This window comes from Ambystoma mexicanum, chromosome 6q (assembly GCF_040938575.1).
Source record: "Ambystoma mexicanum isolate Mex_15411 chromosome 6q, UKY_AmexF1_1, whole genome shotgun sequence".
Taxonomy (NCBI): Eukaryota; Metazoa; Chordata; class Amphibia; order Caudata; family Ambystomatidae; genus Ambystoma; species Ambystoma mexicanum.
In genome coordinates this window covers 284628321-284650850 of record NC_090937.1, presented here as the reverse complement: position 1 = coordinate 284650850, position 22530 = coordinate 284628321, and the positions used below count along the sequence as shown (strand labels likewise).

Sequence of the window (22530 nt, the reverse complement as noted above, 5' to 3'; positions counted from 1 at the left end):
GATGAGGCCCATCAGTGAGTGTGGTCTCGTGCAGAAGGAATGTGACCAACCAGTTTGGGATTGGATTTCCCCTTTTGGGATGGGACCAAGCCAGAGTTGCATATGGCCTTTCCCCTTTTGTAATGGCTTAACAGGCGAAAAACGATAGTCTGGAGGGTTGCCCAGAGCAATGCCAGAGGTTAGAATTAATTCCAAACCTTTCAGCCATCACCGCTGTCGCTTTGCCCACATTGCTTTTTGTTGGGGTCCTTTTGTGGTCATCATAAAGCTTCCTGATTCGTTGAAGGTTATTCCCAAGTAGTAAGTAGGTGCATGCTGTGCTGTATTCTAGGGTTTCACTTTTATACACCATTAGGCTGCTCCCAAATCTCCCGCCGTCCCCTCCCCCCCTTCCAGAGTAGTTTACCCACTAGTGCCTCTCTCTAGTGTACACATATTTCAGTGCACAATTCATCTACTCTTACTGCTGCACACATTTTTTCCATCTCACTTACAGCCCCACGACAGAATAAATATTTTCTGAGGAATTGTCCTGGGCTTGTTATGACTTCTTGACGACTGATAAGCATCTTGGTTATTTACATAGGCAGGGTACAATGACATAGCAATAGAGAAAGTTGGGCCTTTTTCTTAAACAAGTAGAAATTTCAATAAAGTGTCAGCATCCTTCTTTTGACCCTCCACAGGACCCTAATGTAAAGAAAAAATAAGAAAATGAAAAGAGTGCTCATCATGATGCCTTACAACTTAACTCAAGTCTGCCGTCCAGAAACCGATTGTGGCCTGACTTTTGTCCCTACCACTTTTGTCCTTTTGCAAGAGAAAGGAATGTTGCCTGGTTCTTGACCCCACCTACATTTCTCTTGTTCAAAATATCAGGGTTTCTTGTCCTGTTGAACAGCTCCGATCAGAACGTCCGGTTTCTCTAATAAAGTTTGTCTCCTTTTTCAGGGCTTTAATCGTAGGATTTTTTCTCAGGGCAGGTGTTGCAGGTGTGTGACGCAGCTTAATTTCCCGGGCTTTCATGTCGGGTTCCCGCGACATGGAGCTTGGGATCCCTTCCCACTGCCTTTCGGCATTGCCATTGCATCTTTCTCGAAGCAGCTGCTTGTCCCGGCAACCTCCTCCCCGCAAGCCTTTCTGGGACTGGGCCTTTCCGGGCTCTTTCCAACAGGGCTTCCCCTCGTTCTGCAGGCTTCGCTGCGTCTTACTCCCACGTCCCATCCCCTTTCCTCCATACTGTATGGGCGTCCCTTGATCAGGACGGGAGACGGAGCCTTTTTCACCATAGAAATCATCTTCCCCTTTATATTTTGATGCACGCTGGGGGGGCAGACCTGGGATCATGCGTTCCCCTGACTCTCCCCACTGGTGCCACTCCTCAGTCCTCTTTTCTGTGTCGACTGGGACGGACCGCTTTCACCAGCACTCCTGCGTAAGGTCTCCAGCCTACTAATTCCACATGCTCTTCCCCGGAGAAGTACTTTTGTCTTTTTTCTTATCTTCAATCAGGTACCATATTGGCAGAGGTTCTCACTCTACGCCCCACGGCTAGAACTGGAATTCCAATGCAGAAGGGCGTGGTGGCACTTGCCAAAAAGGGATGGCTCAAACCACTCTCTACACAGCCTACCAATAGGCGTCTCAATGCCAAGTTTCGGCAGGGAGTGCCCAGGCCTCAGCAGCCTCTGGGTCCTGCACCTATGTCTACGCCACCAAGCACTCCTCTGGCCTGTGAAGATAGGTTTTTTTAAATCTTCCTGACGCTCAAGAGGTCCCCGCAGATGGGAGTCATCCTGAAGGATGTGATCAGGGACATGCTCCCCCCGGTACAGCCGCTAGCACCCACGGCCAACCCGACCTTGGGTCCAGCTCCTCCAGGCCCAACGCAGCCCTAGCTGCCTGATTTAGTGCCTACGACACCGGCTCCCATGCCTCTGACACTCGCAACAGCCCCTTATCCGATGCCGCAGCAGCCTCCAGCGCCCATCAGTATGCCACAGATCCCGGCTCCCAGCACTTCTCCAGCTGCACCGAACCAGCAAAACACATTGGTGCACACGGATGAGGAGGAGGACCCCGACACGCCATCGTCGGCCAATGCCTTCCACAATCGCATTGCAGGCTTGGCTGAGTATTTGGGGCTCCCACAGCCAGAGGTGGAAAAACCAGATGAGAGTACCCCCTCTTGCTGTTGGCGCACCCCCAGCCACACTCCTCTGTGATTGCCGCAGATTCACTCTACTCCAAGCCGTAATCTTCATCGGCTACCTCCGCCTCTGCACTCCTGGGTAAGGAGATGATCCTGGAAGCATATGGAAAGAAAATTTATTCCATCTGCGCCAGTCCAATGCTGATGCCATGCTGGCTGCTGTCAACCAGAGGCTGTGGCGAGAGATCAGCGATTTCCTTCCCGAGCTCCCTGTGCAGAGCCATGGGCGCTTCAAGGCTGGGCTGGCTGAAGCCAAAATAGTTGCGCAGGACATAATGGAGTCCACGGTGGCTCACATTGACACCTCAGAGGGTGCCATATGTATCGCTACCGACATGAGAAGGACAGCCTTGCTACGGGCGACGAAGTTCAACCCTGATGTCCAGGAGCGTACACTGGATCTTCCCTCTGAAGAGAGCGATCTGTTCCATTCCACCACGGACGAGGAACTTGATAAGAAGAACAGTTCAGACTGCCAAATCCTTACCGTTCCTCACTAAGTGCACCCCCAAGGCTTTTACAGCCAGGCGCACCAGCGTTTAGACAAAGGTCAGTCTTTCAGTGGCTTCAGATGCTTCCAGGAGAGACGGTCCAGGCAACCGGACAGATCACTGGGCAAGCACAGGCGCAAGCAGCAAAAGGCGGCTCACAAGCGCTTTTTCCAGTCCCCATCCTCAGCCCCAGCCTCGGAGGACAAAAAAACATGATGCAACCATCCGGATCCACGAGTCTCCGATGGGGGGCAGGCTTGCCCTTCACTCTGAACGCTGGCGTGCAAGGTTCACAGACCCATGGATTCTCTCCGTAGTCTCCACGGGCTTCAGGCTACCCATCCCTCCTTTTTCTCTCTCCTCCCCTCCGCTCTCACAGATTGGTGCGGCAACAGAAATGTGCTAGCTTATGGAGAGTCAGGTAGTGGAGGAAGTCTCGGCCTCCCAGCGAGGTCTGGGCTTCTATTCAAAGATTTTCGCCATACACAAGAACCACCAGGCGGGCCTGAGAGTTCTGTTGGACCTTTCCACCTTGAACCTTTTCCTTCCTCTCCAAAAGTTCAAGATGGTTACCCCAGCGCTTATAGCAGAGACATTGTGTGCGGGAGATTGGATGTGCTTCCTGGATCTGAAGGCTGCCTATCTACACGTCCCGATCTGGCAACCCCATCGGTCCTTTCTGAGGTTCAGGATCATGGGCTTTCATTTCCAACAAGGTTCTACCCTTGGCCTCAGTTTGGCCCCCAGGGTCTTTACAAGGCTGATGAATGTGTTGGCAGCCCTGCTCAGGGTGACCACATCTACCCATACTTAAACGACTGGCTCGTCAGGGCAAGTTCTCCGGAGGCAGTCCAACACACCGCCTTTGCCCTCATGAATACTCTACACGAGCTGGGATTTTCTATCAATCTCAAGAAATCACAGTTGGAGTTCACACAGAGTCTAACCTTCCTGGGCCTCATCTCGAATACAATCTCCGAGAGGATATTCCCCTTGGAGGACAAGATCGCCGCCATCAAGAAGGCCACGGGCCATTTTCTCAGCAGAGCAGTGACCTTGGCGTGGTGGTACCAACACCTCCTGGGCATCATGGCGGCATGTCTCCTTGCAGTGCCGCATACGAGGCTCAAGATGAGGTGCTTGCAGTTGTACTTCTCAGCCTCCTGGAACCAGGAGAAGGGTTCTGAGGTGGAGCTGGTCAGCATCCCACATCATCTCCACCAGGACCTAGTATGGTGGAGCACAGACCGCAACCTGCGGATAGGAAGGCCCTTCCGTCAACCAGCACCTCAAATCACCATCACCACGGACTCATCTCTAGAGGGCTGGGTAGCTACCTTGGGCAGCCACAGCATCCACAGGGTATGGTCCTGTAAGGAGCAGGAAGCTCACGTCAACTGGCTCGAGTTGATGGCAATCTGGCTCGCTCTCAAAGCCTTTCTCCCGATCAGCGGCAAGGTGATCCTCATGCAGACGGACAGCTCCACCAGCATGTATTCCATCCACAAGCAGGGTGGCACCAAGTCTCCTCCCATCTGCGCTCTAGCAGTCTAGATTTGGGAGTGGGCTCTGATAAACGACATGCACCTAGCAGCAATACACCTCCCGTGGAAATCCAACCTGGAGGCGGACAGGCTCAGCAGTCTAGGTGCAGACAACTACGAATGACAATTGAATGACCTGGTCCTTCAGGGGATCTTCGACAGGTGGGGTCATCTTCAGGTGGATCGCTTCCCTACCAGGTACAACAGGAGGAGCCCCAGTTTGCGTCCTGGCAGGGACAGGGCAGGGGCTGTCTGGGCGATGCAATGCCGATCCAGTGGAATGACATGAACGCGTATGCCTTCCCTCCGAGCCCCCCCCCCCCTCCTGGTCCACAGGGTAATATGCAAGATCCGGGAGGCTTGACACCTCTGTATCATCCTGATAGCTCCATGGTGGCCAGCAAGGCCATGATTCTCGGAACTACTCGGCCTGTCAGAGCAGGCCGTGGTACACCTTCAGCTGGGCCCAGCACACCTACTCTCTCAGCAGGGAGGCACGGTCATCCACCCTGCCCCCCAGAAGTTAACCCTGCAGGGTGGTTCCTGAAAAAGTGACACTGAGGCATATCCCTCTGACACAAGCTAACCTAGACATTATACATGGGGCTAGGAGTGATGCTACCAGGAGCCAGTAGAAAAGCAAGTGAACTAGGTTTTGTCACTGGGTGGAATGAAAGGAGGTCGATCCATTGACCTCCACGTTGGAAGACGTGCTATCCTTCCTTGTTCACCTCGCACACTCGGGGGGTGCAGGTAGACACATGCCGCACCTATGTGGCGGCAATTGGAGTCTACAGGAATTTGGAGGAGGTATTTTCATCCTCTAATCTGGTGGATAAAAGACACTTGGCAGGCCTGACCAGGCTTTATCCGCCCATCAAGAAACCACACCCATAGAGGGACTGCAACGTGGTCTTGGGTGCCCTGGTGCATAAACCATTAAAACCTATGGCGTCCGCGGCCGTGCCCCTGCGCGCATCTAAATTTATAGGGGAATATGATTTTTCTGGTGAAAAAGGTTCCGTCTCCAGTCCCTAGCTCGGGATGCCAATACAGTATGGAGGAAAGGGGACTATGGACTATGGACTATGGACTAGGAGTACGTTGGTCACTACGGTGAGTAACTTATAATTCACTCAGTACGCCGGGCGTGTGCTTTCTGTCTCTGGCCACGTCTCTGAGGAGATGGCTTCCCGGCTTCTGCTGCTCCGTGAGCGGCACTTCTCCTCTTTGTCACAACTAATGTGATCTGTATTTTCTCTGGAACAATGGGGTGGGGCAATTCCCTTGTCTCTCTCAGGTATGGTGCCAGAATCCACATCCGTCATTCCTGTATACATTTGCTGCGTCTCACTGAGGTTAACTCCCATGTAACAGTGAATTGAAATGAGGAACCTTTTCAGTGGACACTTATGAAGTTAGACCTCAGCGCCCTTATTAGAGCAATAGATTTGTCGCATGTGCTGGGTAACAACGGAGAAGTGTTGGCTCCTCTACTCCGTTTTCAATGGAAACATAATTAGTTGACGTTACATCTCTTGCATTCATGCGCCATACTTCCAAATAAGATATCTCCACTCAGTTGGTTTGTAATTTATGAAGTGCTATATTTATGTGCTCCGTACGAATCTGAATGCGGACAGATTCGTACGGAGCAGACTGAACTCCTGACAGAGGCTGGGATTGATCCCATGACACAATTTACACTTGCTGAAAGGCGGCGTTCCAAATTTTCAAAACACTACCATTGGCCCTGATTTGATAAAGACAGTGGAGACCGTCGAAACACGTGTCATCGTTAAAGGGCACCCGTTCACATAAATATAGCACTTCATAAATTACAAACCGACTGAGTGGAGATATCTTATTTGGAAGTATGGCGGATGAATGCAAGAGGTGTAACGTCAACTAATCATAACTCCCATATAACTAACAAAGCTGTTGGTTTCTTGGGATAAGGGAGGATAACATAGGTACCTATCTAGGGATTGCCTGTCTTCCAAGGGGAAGATGGTGTCACCACCAGTGGGATGCTGCTTGCCCTCTCTCTTAGGGATGTTAAGCTTAGCAGGCTCACCTCACTAGTCCCACAGGGGATGGCTCCACCTTGGGGAGAGGGGACAAATTCCCTAGATCCATCACACTCTTTAGGCCAAGCAAGGGTCAAAAGAACGTGGGGCTCAAATTAGAAATCGTTGATGGTGTATTTACAAAATAGATCTTTGTACATTTCTAGAATTCTTTTCATTCTCGCACCTTTGATCCTGGTTGACTGAAAATGGTGTTCGAGGGGATTGGGTCCTCCGACGTATTCCATATCTATGACATGTAATCACCACAGCTGTGCTGCTTCGGAAACTTTTTTCGGCGTCTGCGTCCTGCGTCAATGCGCCGTCGTCGAGGGCCTCCTCCGACGTCCGACGTCATCCGATGTGATAAGTAGGACGCATGACGCCCGTAGCCTCAGTTCCGTTTTTTCCGCGAACGTGTTGCTTCGTGATTCTCGGTTCACGCCACGACTCTTTAGAGTTCTGTTCTTCTCGGTTCTTCGAACCTGTTCGTTTTGTGAAATACCTTCGTGTGAAGATGTCTTCTACTTCGTCTTCGACCCCGCGTCCGGGTTTCAAGAAGTGCGGGGAGTGTGGGTCCAAGATGTCGGTGACAGACTCGCACGACGCCTGCCTCTGGTGCCTCGGGGAGGCCCACGACACCGATGACTGTATCGACTGCCAGTCGCTCACGTCCAAAGCCTTACGCGAACGTAAGAAGTTGTTGTCGGTAGGTCGGGTGTCCAAGCCCAGGAAGTCGAAGTCTGCGGGGCTTTCGACGGATGATTTGAGGGGTGACTCTCCGCGTCATCGTCGGAAGTCTCGTGGGTCTCCTTCTAGGAGTCGGTCTCGCCACTCCTCAGCCTCTTCGAGGAATGGGCTTCCTCTTCGAGGAAAATGCTGGCGATTCTTGAGTCGCAGGGTACTAAGCCGTCCGCGCCACCGAGTGGGGTCGGTCGTGAGAGGTCGAGAGACACCGCTCGCAAGAGTGGTCGGCACGAGTCACGGGAGAGGTCCCGTTCGGACAAGGAGACTCGTTCTCGACGTACCCGTTCCAGGTCCCGGTCCTCGACGCGTTCGAGACCGCATGCACCTGTGAGGTCTTCGAGGAAGACATCGACGTCTGAGGCGTCGAGGGCGTCGACAGGCTTTTTTGAGGCTCCGGCTCCGAGGAAGTCATCGAAGCCGTCGACGCTCAGGTCGTCGAGGGACACGCTCGGGGCTCCGGCTTCGAGGGCTGTGTCGACGCCGCCGATGCTGGAGGCGCTGCATCTGACGTCGACGCCGATTTCCTCGACGCCGATCCTCTCGGCGCCGATGCCGGTTCTCTCGAAGCCAGCGCCGATTCGCTCGACGCCATCGACGCCTTTCGTGTCGGAGGTACCCCGTGGCACGGGAGAACCCCCTAGGAAGGCTCTGGTTAAGAGCAAGCACTCTCGGGTGCCTTCTTTTCGCCACCTGGACTATATTTCAGAGGCGGATGAGGATTCTGATGGCCTGGTTCCTAGTCAGGTTCCAGATGAAATTGTCTTGGGCCATAGTCAGTTTGACGATTTGAGACAGTCACTGCATGATGCCAGTGGACTGGACACCTCTCCGGAGGTGGAGTTTTGTAGGCCTGAGCCTGGCTCTCATGCCGATTCCTCGTACCGGCGCCTTATGGCTAGGGTTTCTGAGTACTTGGGATGGTCTGCTCCCCCAGGGGAGTTTGTGCAGGATGATCTGACGGACATCCTTGACGTTGGTCCCCCAACTGATCCGGTACTGCCGTTCCATATGGCTTTACAGAGAAGGGTGGCGGCGGCTTGGACTGCTCCGGAGAGTTTCCCGGCGGTGGCCAGATCCTTGTCACGAAAATACCGTCCAGCCAGTAGCGACCCCTGCTACTTGACCAGGCACCCCACTCCGGAGAGTTTGGTGGTGCAGGCGGCCACGGCCCCGGCAAAGCAGGCGTCGTACCCTACCATCCCTCCTGATAGGGATGACAAACGTTTTGATGGCTGGGCGAAGAAAGTGTTTTCTTCTGGTGGTATGGCGCTTCAGGCGGCTAACTCCATTTGTGCTTTGTCTCGTTTCACACACACTCTGTGGAACTGTGTTGCATTAGCGGCTGAACATATTCCCGAAGGGGACGAACGGGATGGTTTCCTTGCTATGGTCCAGGATGGTAAGGATGCCATGTGTGAGTCAGTTCAGTCGGGTTTGGACTTAGCTGAATGCGTCAGTAGGTCCATGGCGGCGAGCACCGTAATACGCAGGTTTGCCTGGTTGCGGAGGTCGGGGTTTGGTCCTGATGTGCATTCCCGGCTCCTCAACATGCCCTTTGACGGTGAACGCCTTTTTGGCAGCAAGGCTGACGAGAGCCTTGAGATGTTGCAGACCTCAAAAGCTGCAGCGAAGTCGTTGGGCGCTGCAGTTCGCCAACCTCCGCCTTTTCATCCTAGGGGACAGCAGTGGAGGGGTGGTTCCTTTCGCTATTACTCGTCCTTCAGTAAAGCGAGAGAAGCTGGCAGTCAAAGAGGCCAACGCAGGGGTACCAGAGGTAGACGACAGGGTACCCGTGGTGCCAAGGCCGCTCGGGCAGTTGCCTCTTTGCCCTCAGGTAACGCCGCAGCCGCTCCCATTCAGTCATGAGACCATGTCCCATGGTTCGCCGGTTGGGGGAAGGCTGGCGCAGCATCTTGTAGAGTGGCAAGCCATTACTTCAGATGTGTGGGTTCTGGAGATCATAACCCACGGCTACTGTCTTCCCTTTCGGCACAGGCCTCGCGACAATCCACCGGGGAACCTCTCTTTGCAGAGTCCGGATCCGCTCCTTGCGCAGGAAATTCAAGCTCTGCTGGAGAAAGGCGCCATAGAACTGGTGCCTGTAGCGGAGAGGAACAAGGGATGGTATTCCCCTTATTTTTTTATTTCGAAGAAAGATGGGGGATTGAGACCCATCATGGACTTGCGCGGTTTGAACAAACTCCTCAGGAAGGACAAGTTCAAGATGGTTACTCTCTCTCTCAAGTCCTCCAGGCCCTTCAGCTTCAGGACTGGTTGGTGTCACTCGACCTCAAGGATGCTTACTTCCATGTGCCGATCCATCCCAAGCACAAGAAGTACCTGAGGTTCGCGGTTGGCGACTCGCACTTTCAGTTTCGGGTCCTGCCGTTCGGATTGACCTCCGCCCCAAGGGTTTTCACCAAGCTCATGGTGGTGGTGGCAGCGCATCTCAGGCAAGGGGGGATTCACGTCTACCCCTACCTGGACGATTGGTTGATCAGGGGGAGCTCTCCCGAGCAAGTCCTGGATCATCTGTCCGTCACCTGCCACTCCCTTCACAGGCTGGGCTTCTCCCTCAATTTAAAGAAGTCCCATTTGACGCCAACACAGCGGCTCCAGTACATCGGAGCAGTGATCGACACTTCCCTGGGGCAGTGTTTTCCTCCCCAGGTGAGGGCTCTTCACATTCAGCAGATGGTGCACAAGTTTCAGCATGCCCAGACGCTCCCAGCGTTCGAGTTCTTGAGGTTGCTCGGCCTCATGGCATCCTGCATTCTTCTGGTGCCAGAGGCTCGCCTGCGGATTAAATCTTTGCAGTGGGCGCTCAAGACGCAATGGTCGCAGTCCTCCGGCAGGATGTCGGACCCAGTTCAGGTGCCGCCCTCGGTCGCCCGGGACCTTCTGTGGTGGGCCATCGAAGGCAACTTGATGAAGGGGGCTCCATTTTGGCTTCCCTGGCCGGAGGTGACGATCGTGACGGATGCATCCCTCACGGGTTGGGGAGCTCATGCCAACGGGCTGACAGTCAGCGGTCGTTGGTCTCCGTCGGAGTCCAGACTCCATATCAATCTGTTGGAGCTGAGGGCCGTCAGGCTAGCCCTGAAGGCTTTTCTGCCGACTGTGCGAGGAAAGAGTGTCCTGATCCTGACGGACAACACAGTGGCCATGCACTACCTCAACAAAAAGGGGGGGCAGGGTCACTTCCTCTGTGCAGGGAGGCGATGCAGCTCGAGTTCTGGGCCATCCAGCAGGAAGTTTCGATCTCGGCAGTTCATCTGGCCGGAGACGAAAACGTGACGGCGGACGCTCTGAGCAGGCAGAGCACGATCTCTCACGAGTGGGAGTTGGCTCAGGAGATTCTCCTGGAGATCTTTGCCCTTTGGGGGGACCCCTCAAGTGGATCTCTTCGCCTCCAGTGTCAACCGGAAGTGCGAAAGGTTTTGCTCACGGGAATTTCCTCCAAAAGGAGCCTTAGGAGATGCGTTCGTGGTGGAGTGGTCATTCCCGCTGCTGTACGCGTTTCCTCCAGTCCCCGTCATCCGGCAAGTGCTGCAGAGGTTACGGAAGTTCGGTTCCCAGATGATCCTCATTGCTCCGGCGTGGGCTCGGAGGACGTGGTACCCGGACCTTCTCGACTTGTCCATCTGTCCTCCGCGTCGTCTTCCCTACCGAGACGATCTGCTCTCACGTGAGGGGGGTCAGGTTCTCCATCCAGAGGTCAGATCCCTCAACCTTCACGCTTGGCTTCTGAAAGGTTGAGGTATAGAGATTGGGACCTCCCTGAAGACGTGATGGAGGTGTTGCTTTCAGCCCGAAGGCCAGCAACAAAGTCTCTGTACCGTTGCCGTTGGCGTAAGTTCTGCGACTGGTGCAGAGTTCAGAATGTGGATCCTTTTGCATGTGACATCCCCATGGTTCTGTCCTTTTTACTTTCTTTGGCCCACAGGGGCTTGCAAGTGGGTACCATTAAAGGTTACCTGGCGGCGCTGTTCATCTTTAAGCGCTCGTCTGAAGTGTTCTTACTTTAAAATCCCTTTAATTTCACAGTTTCTGAAAGGGCTCACTAATGTGTTCCCTCCGTCACCTTTCCTGGTGCCCGGTTGGGATTTAAACCTGGTTCTTAAGTTTCTTATGGGTGCTCCGTTTGAGCCTTTACATTCTTGCCCTTTGAGGCTGTTAACTCTGAAAACTGTGTTTTTAGTTGCGGTTACTTCCGCTCGCAGAGTGAGTAAGTTACAGACACTTTCAGTTAAGCCACCCTTCACTGTATTTCACAAGGACAGGGTTGTCCTTAGAGTTCGTCCTTCTTTTCTTCCGAAGGTAGTGACGGAATTTCATTTGGCCCAGAAGGTTGTTCTTCCGGCATTCTATCCTCCTCCGCATCCTGGTAAGGAAGAGGAGAGGCTCCATAGGCTTGATCCTAGGAGAGCTTTAAGCTTTTATGTTTCACGCATGTCCCGGGTCAGAGTGGACGATCAACTCTTTATTGGTTGCGCTGGAAAGCGTTTGGGGCAAGCTGGGACGAAACAGACTTTGTCTCGCTGGATTATTTTGGCCATCTCGGAGTGCTACCGCTTGGCGGGTAAGGACCCACCGGCTGGCTTGCGGGCCCATTCTACCAGGGGTATGGCTGCGTCTACTGCCCTGCAGAGGGGTGTTCCTATTCGCAACATCTGTGATGCAGCCACCTGGGCTTCAGTACATACATTTGTACATCACTATTCCCTCGATTCCATCCGAGCACAGGATCTGGCCTTTGGCAAGGCGGTCCTTTGCTCTGCTATTTGATTGGCTATTCTAAATTTTGATTCTAAATTCTTTCCCTCCTCCTTGCTCTGGTACTGCTTTGGGAGTCTGTCATAGATATGGAATACGTCGGAGGACCCAATCCCCTCGAAGAACAAGTTACTTTCTTACCTGGTAATGTTCTTTCGATGGGATGGTCCGATGACGTATTCCATATCGCTCCCGCCCTGCCTTCACCGCTGCAGAATTTCTTTTGCGATTGCAGCTTACGTTCCGCAAGGCTTTGTGTCTGACTGGCAGTTGACTAGTGTCACACGTTCTGGGGGAAAAAACTACAACTGAGGCTACGGGCGTCGTGCGTCCTACTTATCACATCGGATGACGTCGGAGGAGGCCCTCGACGACGGCGCATCGACGTCATCGACACAGGACGCAGACGCCGAAAAAAGTTTCCGAAGCAGCACAGCTGTGGTGATTACATGTCATAGATATGGAATACGTCGTCGGACCATCCCATCGAAAGAACGTTACCAGGTAAGAAAGTAACTTGTTCTTCTCACATGTTGAGCCCATTGTTATCACAGGATGGCCCCCTTTCCTCCAGATCAGTACTCGTATGGTGGGGTTACAGAGAATCCTTTTACAGATTCCATGTATTGTAGGATGCTCCTACTGGTGCATGCATATTGCTCATTTGTTAGTGCCAGGCCTATAAGAATCTGATTAATTATACCTTCTGTTAGGTTGAGTAAACTTGCTGTTGCTTGGCAGCAAGAAGCTCAAAGGGACCCTAGACATCTGTAGCAAGTCACTCTGATCTCTCTGATCTTCAAGCCTAAAATCTTGAATCGAAAGGCAATACTATTATGTGGAAAGCCTTTCACACTGATTGCCTTAGAACTGCCACTGCTTCAGTGGTGATATGCCATGATATGATATGGCATTTGTAACGCGCCTATACACAAGTGTTTCAAGGCACGTCAACAGTGTTAAATGAGTCCTCTGCTGCTCTTTCAGGCGTGGGGGGTGGGCGGGCACTGCCTGCTGCACCATCCCTGGTAAAGGCTCAAATCAGGAGTGGCCAAATTTTATCAAACAGTGTTATGATGGGATAAACAAAGTGTAAGGCGTCCTAATTTAATATGGGTATTAAATTGTAAGTCTTAAGAATCATTACTGTCAAGGTGTCAGGATGGGTCATTGCAAGAGCCCAATGTTGGGGAGAATTCTCTACTAGGGCTAATTTCCCTTACCTATAGAGTCCCCCAGAAGCTTTGCTGGTATTGAAGGGTTTATTTTTTACTCCTGCTAAGAGTGAGACCCTTTTTTCCCACTCTTAGACAGATTGCTAGTGTGTGTTTTAGGCTATATTGTGTGCTTATGGCCTGTGGGGTTTTTCTCACCCTCATAGGAATCATCTTTTTAACATGTGTGTTACACAGCACCCGACACAGCACCCTCAGTGCAGTGACACAGGGGTGTCATAGTGACTCCCAAACATAGACGCCATACCCTGGGACTGACTACTGTCTCCCAGGGCATGTAAAGTCCCCATTGACTTTACTAGTCAATAATTATGAACTAAACCAGTACAACCCATCTTACTATGGAAGTACTGGAAAGGGTTAATCATTTTGCCCTGGTGTTAATTTTCGAGAGGGTACAGTAAAGTCCCTCTCTCAAAAGTTTCTGGCTGGTGGCAGTGGTTACTACCGGAAATATTTGACTGCGAATATTTCCCTATGAGATTTTCCCATTGTTCGAGGCTACCACTTTTTCTGACAGCCTCTAACATACCGCTGGTTTATTTTAATATGAACTTTACTCCAGTAGGTTTTTATTGCCAGATCTTTAATATTTCTTTCTTGTGTCTTTCTCTGAAATCATTACCTGGGTCGAGGATCCTTTGTTCGTCCTTTTGGCAGGCTTCAGCACAGAAGGCCCTCCTCTCGGTGCCACTGAGTCTGGGGTAGACAGGATGTGTGGGAGGGGGAATAGGCACCCTGGACCGGGTTACCTAGGCAACCCAAGTCGCACTCTGCCCTCATAGGCTGGGGGGTTATCCCGCCTGGATAGCCACCCCACTGTGTGAGTGACAGCTAGGCTGTATGAATGGGGGTTTTTCTGCATGAAAGCAGGGCTCTGAGGACTGGAGGACAAGACGTTGCCACTGGAACTAAGAAACCGAAAGAGGAGAGCAGCTGAAGACATCTGCAACGACTGAAGCACCAGTGAAGCCCTGCTGCAGATCTTCACCACTTTTCTCCAGTGACTTGAGAAGGTCTTCCTCTGCAAGAGTCATCTTCCCTTGAGCTGGTGGGGCCAACCAGTTTGCCAATCGCCTTCTAGGATCTGCCTTGGTTGAATCGCCAGTGCCAAGCACTAGGGGACCGGATAGCCAGGCACCCGTCCACCATGACTGGGATTTAAAGGAGCGTACCTTTTATTCATCTTGGCATCACCACGGCTGGTTTCATCCGTGGGCAGTGCAGTAGCTCGAACCTTCCTCCACGAAGAGAGCCTATCTCCCGAACTGCAGGAACTGCCAAGAACTACCGCCACTGCAGGAGCCTCTTCCACTTTTCAAGGTACATTGTTCCGCCAGGCCTCCCGTTTCGTTGGGTACTGCTAAAGGTGTTTTAGATCCTTTACTTACCTTCTGGGTTGGCCGCCCCTTTCGTCTAACATTATCTTTTTACATCTGCAACTGCCTTTTCAACTAGTTAAACAAAGACTTGACTGCAGCTACTAGAACAGTTTGATCCTGGGCACTTGCCTTGTACCATTGACTCTGGAACAGGCCTATTGACTCTGGCTAAATCTGTTACAACTGCCTTCTCTAGATTGATTCTCACTAAGAAATGTGTTGGTGCACCTAAACTCCTATAACCACCTTTCCTTCCCCTTTCTATATTGCCGAAGTGCCATTTTGCTCGGTTTTCATCAAAGTATTGCGGATACTAAAGTATTGCCTTGCCTAACTTGTTCACAATCTAATTGGGAAGTTTTGCTGGTGTGTTTTGGAGTCTAACTCTGTATGACTTGTCCTTTCCCTCCCTCTGAAGAAATTGTTGGAGTGCCATTTCTGCTTAGTTTACACTGCCGTTTTGCTCAGTTTTCACTCTTGCTCAAACTTGTCTACAATTCAAAAAGGGAGTGTGTATACTTTTTCCAGACTGTTTTAAGTTACTTTAATAATAGTGATTTGTGTGTGAACATCAGAGTGTGTAAAATAAATATATATATTTTTTTTGATACAAAGCTTTGGTCAGTGTTTCCTTGTTCCATAATATTGTAGTCCTAATGTTTAAACCCCGAATACCGCTCATCTCCCTCTTGAGATAAGTCTGACTGCTTAGCCACAGCTACCAACTAGATCTTTGTGGTACAGACTGATACCAAATGGGATTTATTGCATGTACCTGTAGTCCTAATCTTCTGTAGTGCTCCATAAGGGAACTGCACAGGATTCTGCCTAACATCCAACTACATGAATACTTATATTCCCCGGTATTGCCTAACTATAGACCCTTAAGTCTTTGTTGGAGAGACATGGATCCCTGCTAACATCTTGGCAATCTCAGCCTACAGATACAGCACCCGGTCCGCGTTGCAACACACATTCCTTTCCAGGCACTCCTGCAGCAAGTACTTCCAAACCCTTTGCTTTATGGTAATTGTCAGGTTTAGATATGTTCACCTTCTTAGCGGGTTTCTCAACTTTCCTGTCTTCCCTCTAACCTAAAATTAGGAATCTGAGCTCCTTATTTAATGCCAAAGTCATTGGGTATTTGTAGCCTGAGTGACCAGGCCGGGATCTTTTTGATCACTTGGAAAATAAAATACTGAAGCCCAAAAATGCATAATGTTTTTTTTTCTTTAAATCCATGTTGCCGCATATTATGTGGGGGATATACCCCGGAGCCTCCTTTCCATACCCTCCCGACATTTATTTTCTCTCTCTCTCTCTCTCTCTCTCTCTCTCTCTCTCTCTCTCTCTCTCTCTCTCTCTCTCTCTCTCTCTCTCTCTCTCTCTCTCTCTCTCTCTCTCTCTCTCTCTCTCTCCTGCTATTTTGTTTCCAGGTGAAGTGGTGTATAGGGCTGGGAAATTTCACATTTCTGAGGCCTACTTTCTTCCTTCCCCTGGTCATTTTTGAGTTTGGTTTTACAGTTTTGTTTTAGGGCCATATAAATGTTTTGTGTCTGCAGACCCTGCTACTGCATGATAGGGGGAGAATTAGCCACTGCCCTTTTCTGGCTGAGTAAGAGGGAGATGGTGTTAGTGTGTGAAGCAGTTGCCGGGGTGTGCTTTCTTTTGCTTTTGATTTGGGCTAACTCTCCTTTTTCCCAAGGTTGCAGGGTCAGTGGATACATTTCTAGCTATGGTGTGGTTCTCTGCTTGATGTTGGAGTTGTAGGGAGGACATTCTCATACAAACTGACAGTGTCTTGGGAAGTTCTACATGTGTATTTTTGGACTTCAGACCACATGCATCTCCCAGTGGGGGAAAAGGATGCACTTTCCTGGAAGTCCACTGCCCATTTTGGAATCTTTTCACATTAGCCATCTTTGGGAGCATAATATAGGATGGACTAGAACAGGAGGAGGCACTCATGGGGAAATCCCCCATATACTCTTACATCCCATCCTCTTTCCTCCATACTGCATGGGTGCCCCTTCCAAGGGACAGGAGACAGAACCTTTTTCGCCAGAAAAAAACCTTCTTCCCCTTTACATTTAGACATGCGTGGGGTGCGGCCCTGGGAGCATGCGCTGCCCTGACTGCGCCCTCCGGGACCACACCTCAGTCCCCTTTTCCACGTCGACAGGAACGGGCCGAATTCACCAGCGCTCCTGGGTTTGGCTTCGGCCATGTAATTCCACGCGCGGATACTTCTTCTCGTCTCTTTTTTTTGGGTCTTTTTATCATTCAGGTACTCGGTCCTCGGGCGTCACGCTCCTCCCCGGCGCTTGTCTACTTCTACAGGTGTCCATCCTGCGACAGGCTCTTCCCTACTAAAGACGTCCACGCCTGCTGCCTATGGTGCCTTGGCCCAGACTACTGTTGGCAAGCTTGTACCACATGCGACACGCTTTCCTCAAGGTCTCTGAGGAACAGACTAGCCAGGTGGAGGGAGCTCTTCTAGAGATCGCCTCCAAAGGACCTAAAGAACTTTGTCTGCCATCGATCCAGGCCCAAGGTAGGGCCACTCTTTTCCAGTGCTCCCCGCAAGGGAGACTCCTTCCCAAGGACTCGCCCGCGCGGGAGGGACAGCCCCTGTCATGGTACCAGCACGAGTACCAAGGCTGAATCAGCTACCGGCCGACAGGCCGAGAGGTCAGTGGACTCTCCCGGTGACAGTGCTGAGGGACCGGAAGGTTCTTTTACCGGGTCTTCACCCGAGGGACTAGTCCCTAGCACCGGGAACATGTCAGAAGGGGCGCCTATACACCGTTCTACCAGCAGATCGGGCTGAGGAACAGGGTAGGCCCCGTGATCCACACAAGAGTCCTGGGCGTGGCGGGGCCCAATGAGCCGAGCAACACGATGTAGGAATGTGGAAGGCACATCGACAAAATGGCTGCCGTGCCGGAATATCAAGATATCCGGCCGACGCTGCTCGAAGGAAAGCAGCAGGTGGAGGAATGTGTGTCAAGGTGGGACTGGTGTCAACCAGGTATGTGGCCTGCAGCTTACCCTTCCTTAGCGCAAGGCAGGTTCCCGCTGCGTCCATATGGGCAGGGCATGCTCACTCATCCTCAAGAAGTCGCAGCTGCAGCCCAAGCAGAGACTGACCTTCTTGGGTCTCATTTGGGACACGTGCTCTAAGAGTTTTTCCCTCGATGGACAAGATCACGGCCCTCAAGGGGGCCACTGCACACTTCCTCAGCAGAGAAGTGACCTTGGCCTGGTGGTAACAACACCTACTGGGGCTCATGTAGCAGTCCTCTTCGCCGTACCCCACACAAGACTCAGGATGAGGAGGATTCAGGTACACTTTGCAACCTCTTGGAACCAGGAGCGAGGCTCTCAGTCAGAGATGATCAACATGACTCCATCACTTCTCCTGGACCTCACATGGTGTTCCAGGGACTGCAACCTTCGGCTGGGCAAGCATTTCTGGCAACCTACCTCGCAGGTCACCATTACCACGGACTCCTCTCTGGAGGGTTGGGGGGGCCACCCTGGACAACCACTGCGTCAATGGCACCTGGACCCGGCAGGAGCAGGAGTACCACATCAATTGGCTGGAACTGAAGGCAGTCTGGCTGCCGCTCAGAGCCTTCCTTCTGGTTATCGAGGGCAAGTTCACCTTCATTCAGACAGACAACTCGACCAGCATGTTCTACGTCAACAGGCAGGGAGGTACCAGATCCCCCCCACTGTGCAGGCTTGCAGTCGGCATGTGGGAATGGGCCCTGGAGAACATAATCTACCTCACGGTTGTCCACCTCCCGGGGGAATCCAACCTGGAGGCAGACAGACTCAGCAGATTGGGTGCGGACAACTACAAGTGGCAGTTGAACAACCTAGTACTGCAGGAAATCTACAAATGGGGACACCCCCAGGTGGACCTCTTTGCATCCTGGGACAACAGGAAGTGCCAACTGTTCACTTCCTGGCAAGGTCAGGCTCTGGGTTTCTTGGGCGATGCATTGCAGATTCAGTGGGACAGAATGACAGCATACGCCTTCCCTCCCACACTACTGATTCACAGGGTGATATGCAAGATCAAGGAATCTCTCCACCTCAGCATCATTCTAATAGCACCGTGGTGGCCGGCCAGGCCATGGTTCTCAGAGCTGTTCAGCCTCTCGGAGAGGCTGCTCATTCGCCTCCCCAGCACATCTTCTGGCGCAGCAGGGGGGGCAGGGTCATCCACCCCACGCCACAGAAACTAGCTCTCACAGTGTGGTTCCTGAACTGGTCATGCTAGGTCACCCCAACCATTCCCAGGGTAACCTAGAGACTATACAGGGCACAAGGAGCAAGTATACCAGGGCCCAGTATAGGAGCAAGTGGATCAGGTTCTGCCACTGAGCAGACTCTAAGGGTATCAACCCCCTTGCATGTACTTTGGGCGACGTGCTCTCCTCCTCGGCGCACCTCGCCCACTTAGGCGTGCAGATGGACACTTGCAGCACTTACTTGGCAGACATTGGGGCTTACAGAAACTCGGAGGAGGATACTTTTTTCCTCTTCCAACCAGATTGTCAGGAAACATTTGACGGGACTCACCAGACTCTACCCACCCATCAAGAGGCCACACCCCGTCTGGGACCTCAACATAATTCTAGGAGCCCTGGCGCACAAACCATTGTAACCAGTGGCATCTGCAGACATCAGGTTGGTCATAATTAAGACAGCCTTGCTAGTCGGCCTCACCTCGGCTCACAGAATCAGCGAAATCCAGGTGCTAGTCGTCTCTAAGGCATATACTACTTTTCACAAGGATAAAGTAGTCCTGCGGATACACCCAGCATTCTTGCCCAATGTGCCTTCCGCATTCCATCTGAACGAAGAAATAGTGCTACCTATGTTTTTTGCTGAGCCCAAAGACGAGGCACAGAGAGTTCTGCACTGCCTTGATGTCAGGCGTGCCCTGAAATTCTACTTGGACAGGACCTAGGGCTTCCGCAAGTCGGACGCACTTTTTGTCACTTTTGGCGGATTGAGACCGGGGTATCAGGCCGCTAAGGCCTCCATAGCCCGTTGGATGGACTTGGCCATCAAAGAAGCTTACAAGGGACAGCACAAGCCACTCCCGGCCAACATACACGCCCACGCAGTTAGAGCCAAGGCAATGGCCATCGCTTTCCAACGGCATTTCCCCTGGCAAGTCATAAGCAAGGCGGCCACATGGGCCACCACTTTGGCTTTCTGCAAGCACTACTGTTTGGATGCCGGTTCTAGATCAGAACCAGCTTTCGGACAGGCGGTTCTTAGAAACCTGTATGCTTAAGGAGGGTCTCCTCTCCACTCTGGGGCTACACTCAGTTGTAATCGCCCATGCAGTATGGAGGAAATGGGACGGGGCGTAAGAGCAATTTTAAGTTAGTCACTGTAGTGACTAACGTATAGTCCCGTTTCCTCCATACGTCCCACCAGCCTCCCACCTAATAAAACTGGTGTCATTAGTCAATGTTAATCTATTGTCGACAAGTCTATGGGGACTGAGGTGTGGCACCGGAGGGTGGAGTCAGGGCATGGCATGCTCCCAGGGCAGCACCCCGGCGAGCCTCTAAATTTAAAGGGGAAGATTTTTTCTGGCGAAAAAGGTTGCCTTCCACCCTTGGAAGAGACGCCCATGCAGTATGGAGGAAAGGGGACTAAGGATTACGTTAGCCTTTACGGAGAGTAACTTATAATTACCTCCTCCAGGTAGTTGGTCACACACCTGGTGGACATTTCTGGTGCCCAGAAACACTGTTTACTTTGACTTTGTCTCACATGTCAGTGCCATTTTGTCTGCCTTCATTACATGAAACCTATCTCGGGTAGACTCTGAATTTGTTCTTAGCTCTGTCGCTAGCAAGAGCCCCATAGTCTGGTCAGTCCACTGCTCAGAACTTATACAGTTTATATAATTTCAGGTGCCCCATCCCTCTGCCATCCCAGGAGTGGGTGAAACAGAAACATTACTGTTTTTTCCCTGTATGCCCTGAGTGGGTGCGGAACCTGGGCTTTAGCTACCGCTGGAAGTCTGCTTTCAGAGTAAGGGGAGAGCGTCTCACACCTGCCATGGGCATCCCATGGGATATCTTCCCTCTCTGTGATAGTGCCCCAACGCCATTTCAAAAAGGTGAAATTACTAAGCTGCTCTGCACCGGGCCTCCTCTCACACACTTGAGTCCACCTCATCCCAGACAAAAGGGGCTGCCTTTTTGTATGGCTTTATGTAGATACCTGGCAATACACAAAGGGTTATCAGAAATGCAGTTAATGAAACAGTTTGCTGATGACGGCCCTTCATAATATTGGAGAATTATCAGCTAATGACAGAGCACACAAAATTCCATACAATCACATAAAAAGCCATTGTTTACATGTCTGCATCCTGTTCCATGCAAGCCCAAAGAAAAACTCTGAATCCACCAATCTGTCCTTTGTACGGCACCTAAGGGGCGCCAAGGAGATGTACACTTCTTTATTGTTATTGGAATAACAATGAATCAATCATGTGGGCTAATTGTGGTGACCATTGTTTTAGAATACAATGTTTATCTAGCAAAAAGCAAAGGTTTATAAACCTCCTCGCCATAACAAACCATGCCATTGTCACCAAAGAGGCTAAATGCTCCATGGTGGGCATCCTGAATTTATTTGTGCCCAAGAAGGCCCATAGTAGCCTGGATGTTAGACGTAATGCCTTTGTTCGGTAGACCGTACCAGTGGCTAACAACCCATGTCAAAGGCCCTTGCGTAGTATGGCCCACCAGACACGGCATTACTGCTTAAATCACTGCCACCTTCTTGATGTAAGACACAATAGTTGTCCCATTGAATGTTTGTTTGGCACACAGTTCAGGTAAAAGCATAAAAGAGATTCCTCTTTCTTATAATCAGTGAAAGCATCTAACTTATTAATGCAGGTACTCTGGGAAAGCTTCTCACATATACTCCACCCTCTTGTGAAACATTTTCACATCTGCTCATAGAGGGGGTAAAATACTGTAGAGGAAGGTTAATTAAAAAAATTGTTAGTGTGAACGAAATTGTGTAGCCTGCCAAGCATACCATTGAACATTCGTGTGAAATGCTAAACTAAAGTTCTTATGACAGGCACAGCTATTGAAATGAAAAGAAACTTTGAACCATGAACCTCTTTTCTTTTTCAATTTCTTTAAAAAAATCTTTAGTCATGCCTGTTCATCTCTCAGCTAATACATGTTTCATTTAACAGCCTTGAAGATTCTCTCCCGTTATGAGACCCAACAGGTTCCAGATGTGGCTCTGGTTCTGGTGATGCCCGTTTTACAGATCCTGTCTTCCACATCTGCTGTAGCTTGCCTGTCTCCAGAGGAGGGTTCCACAGAGAGGCAGAAGCTAGCTCTTTCTCTCTTGGAAATTTTGCAGCAGGAAGGCAAGAAGGAAAGCAGCAACTTGGTAATTTACTTCCAATTTTGTTGGCAATTATTTTTTTAGTTTTATGTAAGAAATGTGCAACAAAAAATACATTGTACTCCATGTGGTCTTTTGGCTGTAGTAAACATGTGTGGCCACCATAGATATTTTAGTTTTCAACTTACTTGAAGGCCACTCGATCACAGACGGTTGTGTTTTTTCACATAGTCTGTCAAGTGTATTTGCATTTTCATTACAGTAAAGTAAACCGTTTTAAGCAGTTTGGAAGCAGAGTCAGAGCTCTGGCAAGGGCTCCTGCGATGTAACTTAGTGAATTGACATGCACACAATGCTTGCTATTTTCATGCTTGAATTGCCCTGTTCCAAGAAGTGTGCCATTGTATGGAAGAGGTGCAGTTGTTTTGGCTTGTTGGCTGTATGTGTGCATGCCTGTTTTGTGACACAGGTATTTTGAGCATATGTCTGGCAGGAAAAGCTTTTCTAGTATTCCACCATCAGTGAACATGTCCAAAGCCTTCAAACTCTCCTCTACAGGCCCTCTGCTCATATTTATTAGGTATTTGTAGCGTGCACATGCAACCTGGGTGTCGCTTCACAATGTGATGTTTTGCTGGCATATCAGTGGCAGTCAAAA

The 22530-nt window shown here is 50.9% G+C and overlaps 1 protein-coding gene across 2 annotated transcripts in view; it reads left to right on the top strand.

Annotated features, from left to right (window-relative positions):
- FOCAD (focadhesin) overlaps nt 1-22530 on the top strand; it is a 2926805-nt gene that overhangs the window by 636339 nt on the left and 2267936 nt on the right. For both annotated transcript variants that reach the window (XR_011282193.1, XM_069630760.1), the window contains exon 10: nt 21715-21917. Coding sequence is in view for 1 of the 2 variants with exons in the window: in XM_069630760.1 (XP_069486861.1) it covers nt 21715-21917 (203 nt within the window). In the remaining variant the exon portion in view is untranslated. The remainder of the gene's footprint in view (nt 1-21714; nt 21918-22530) is intronic.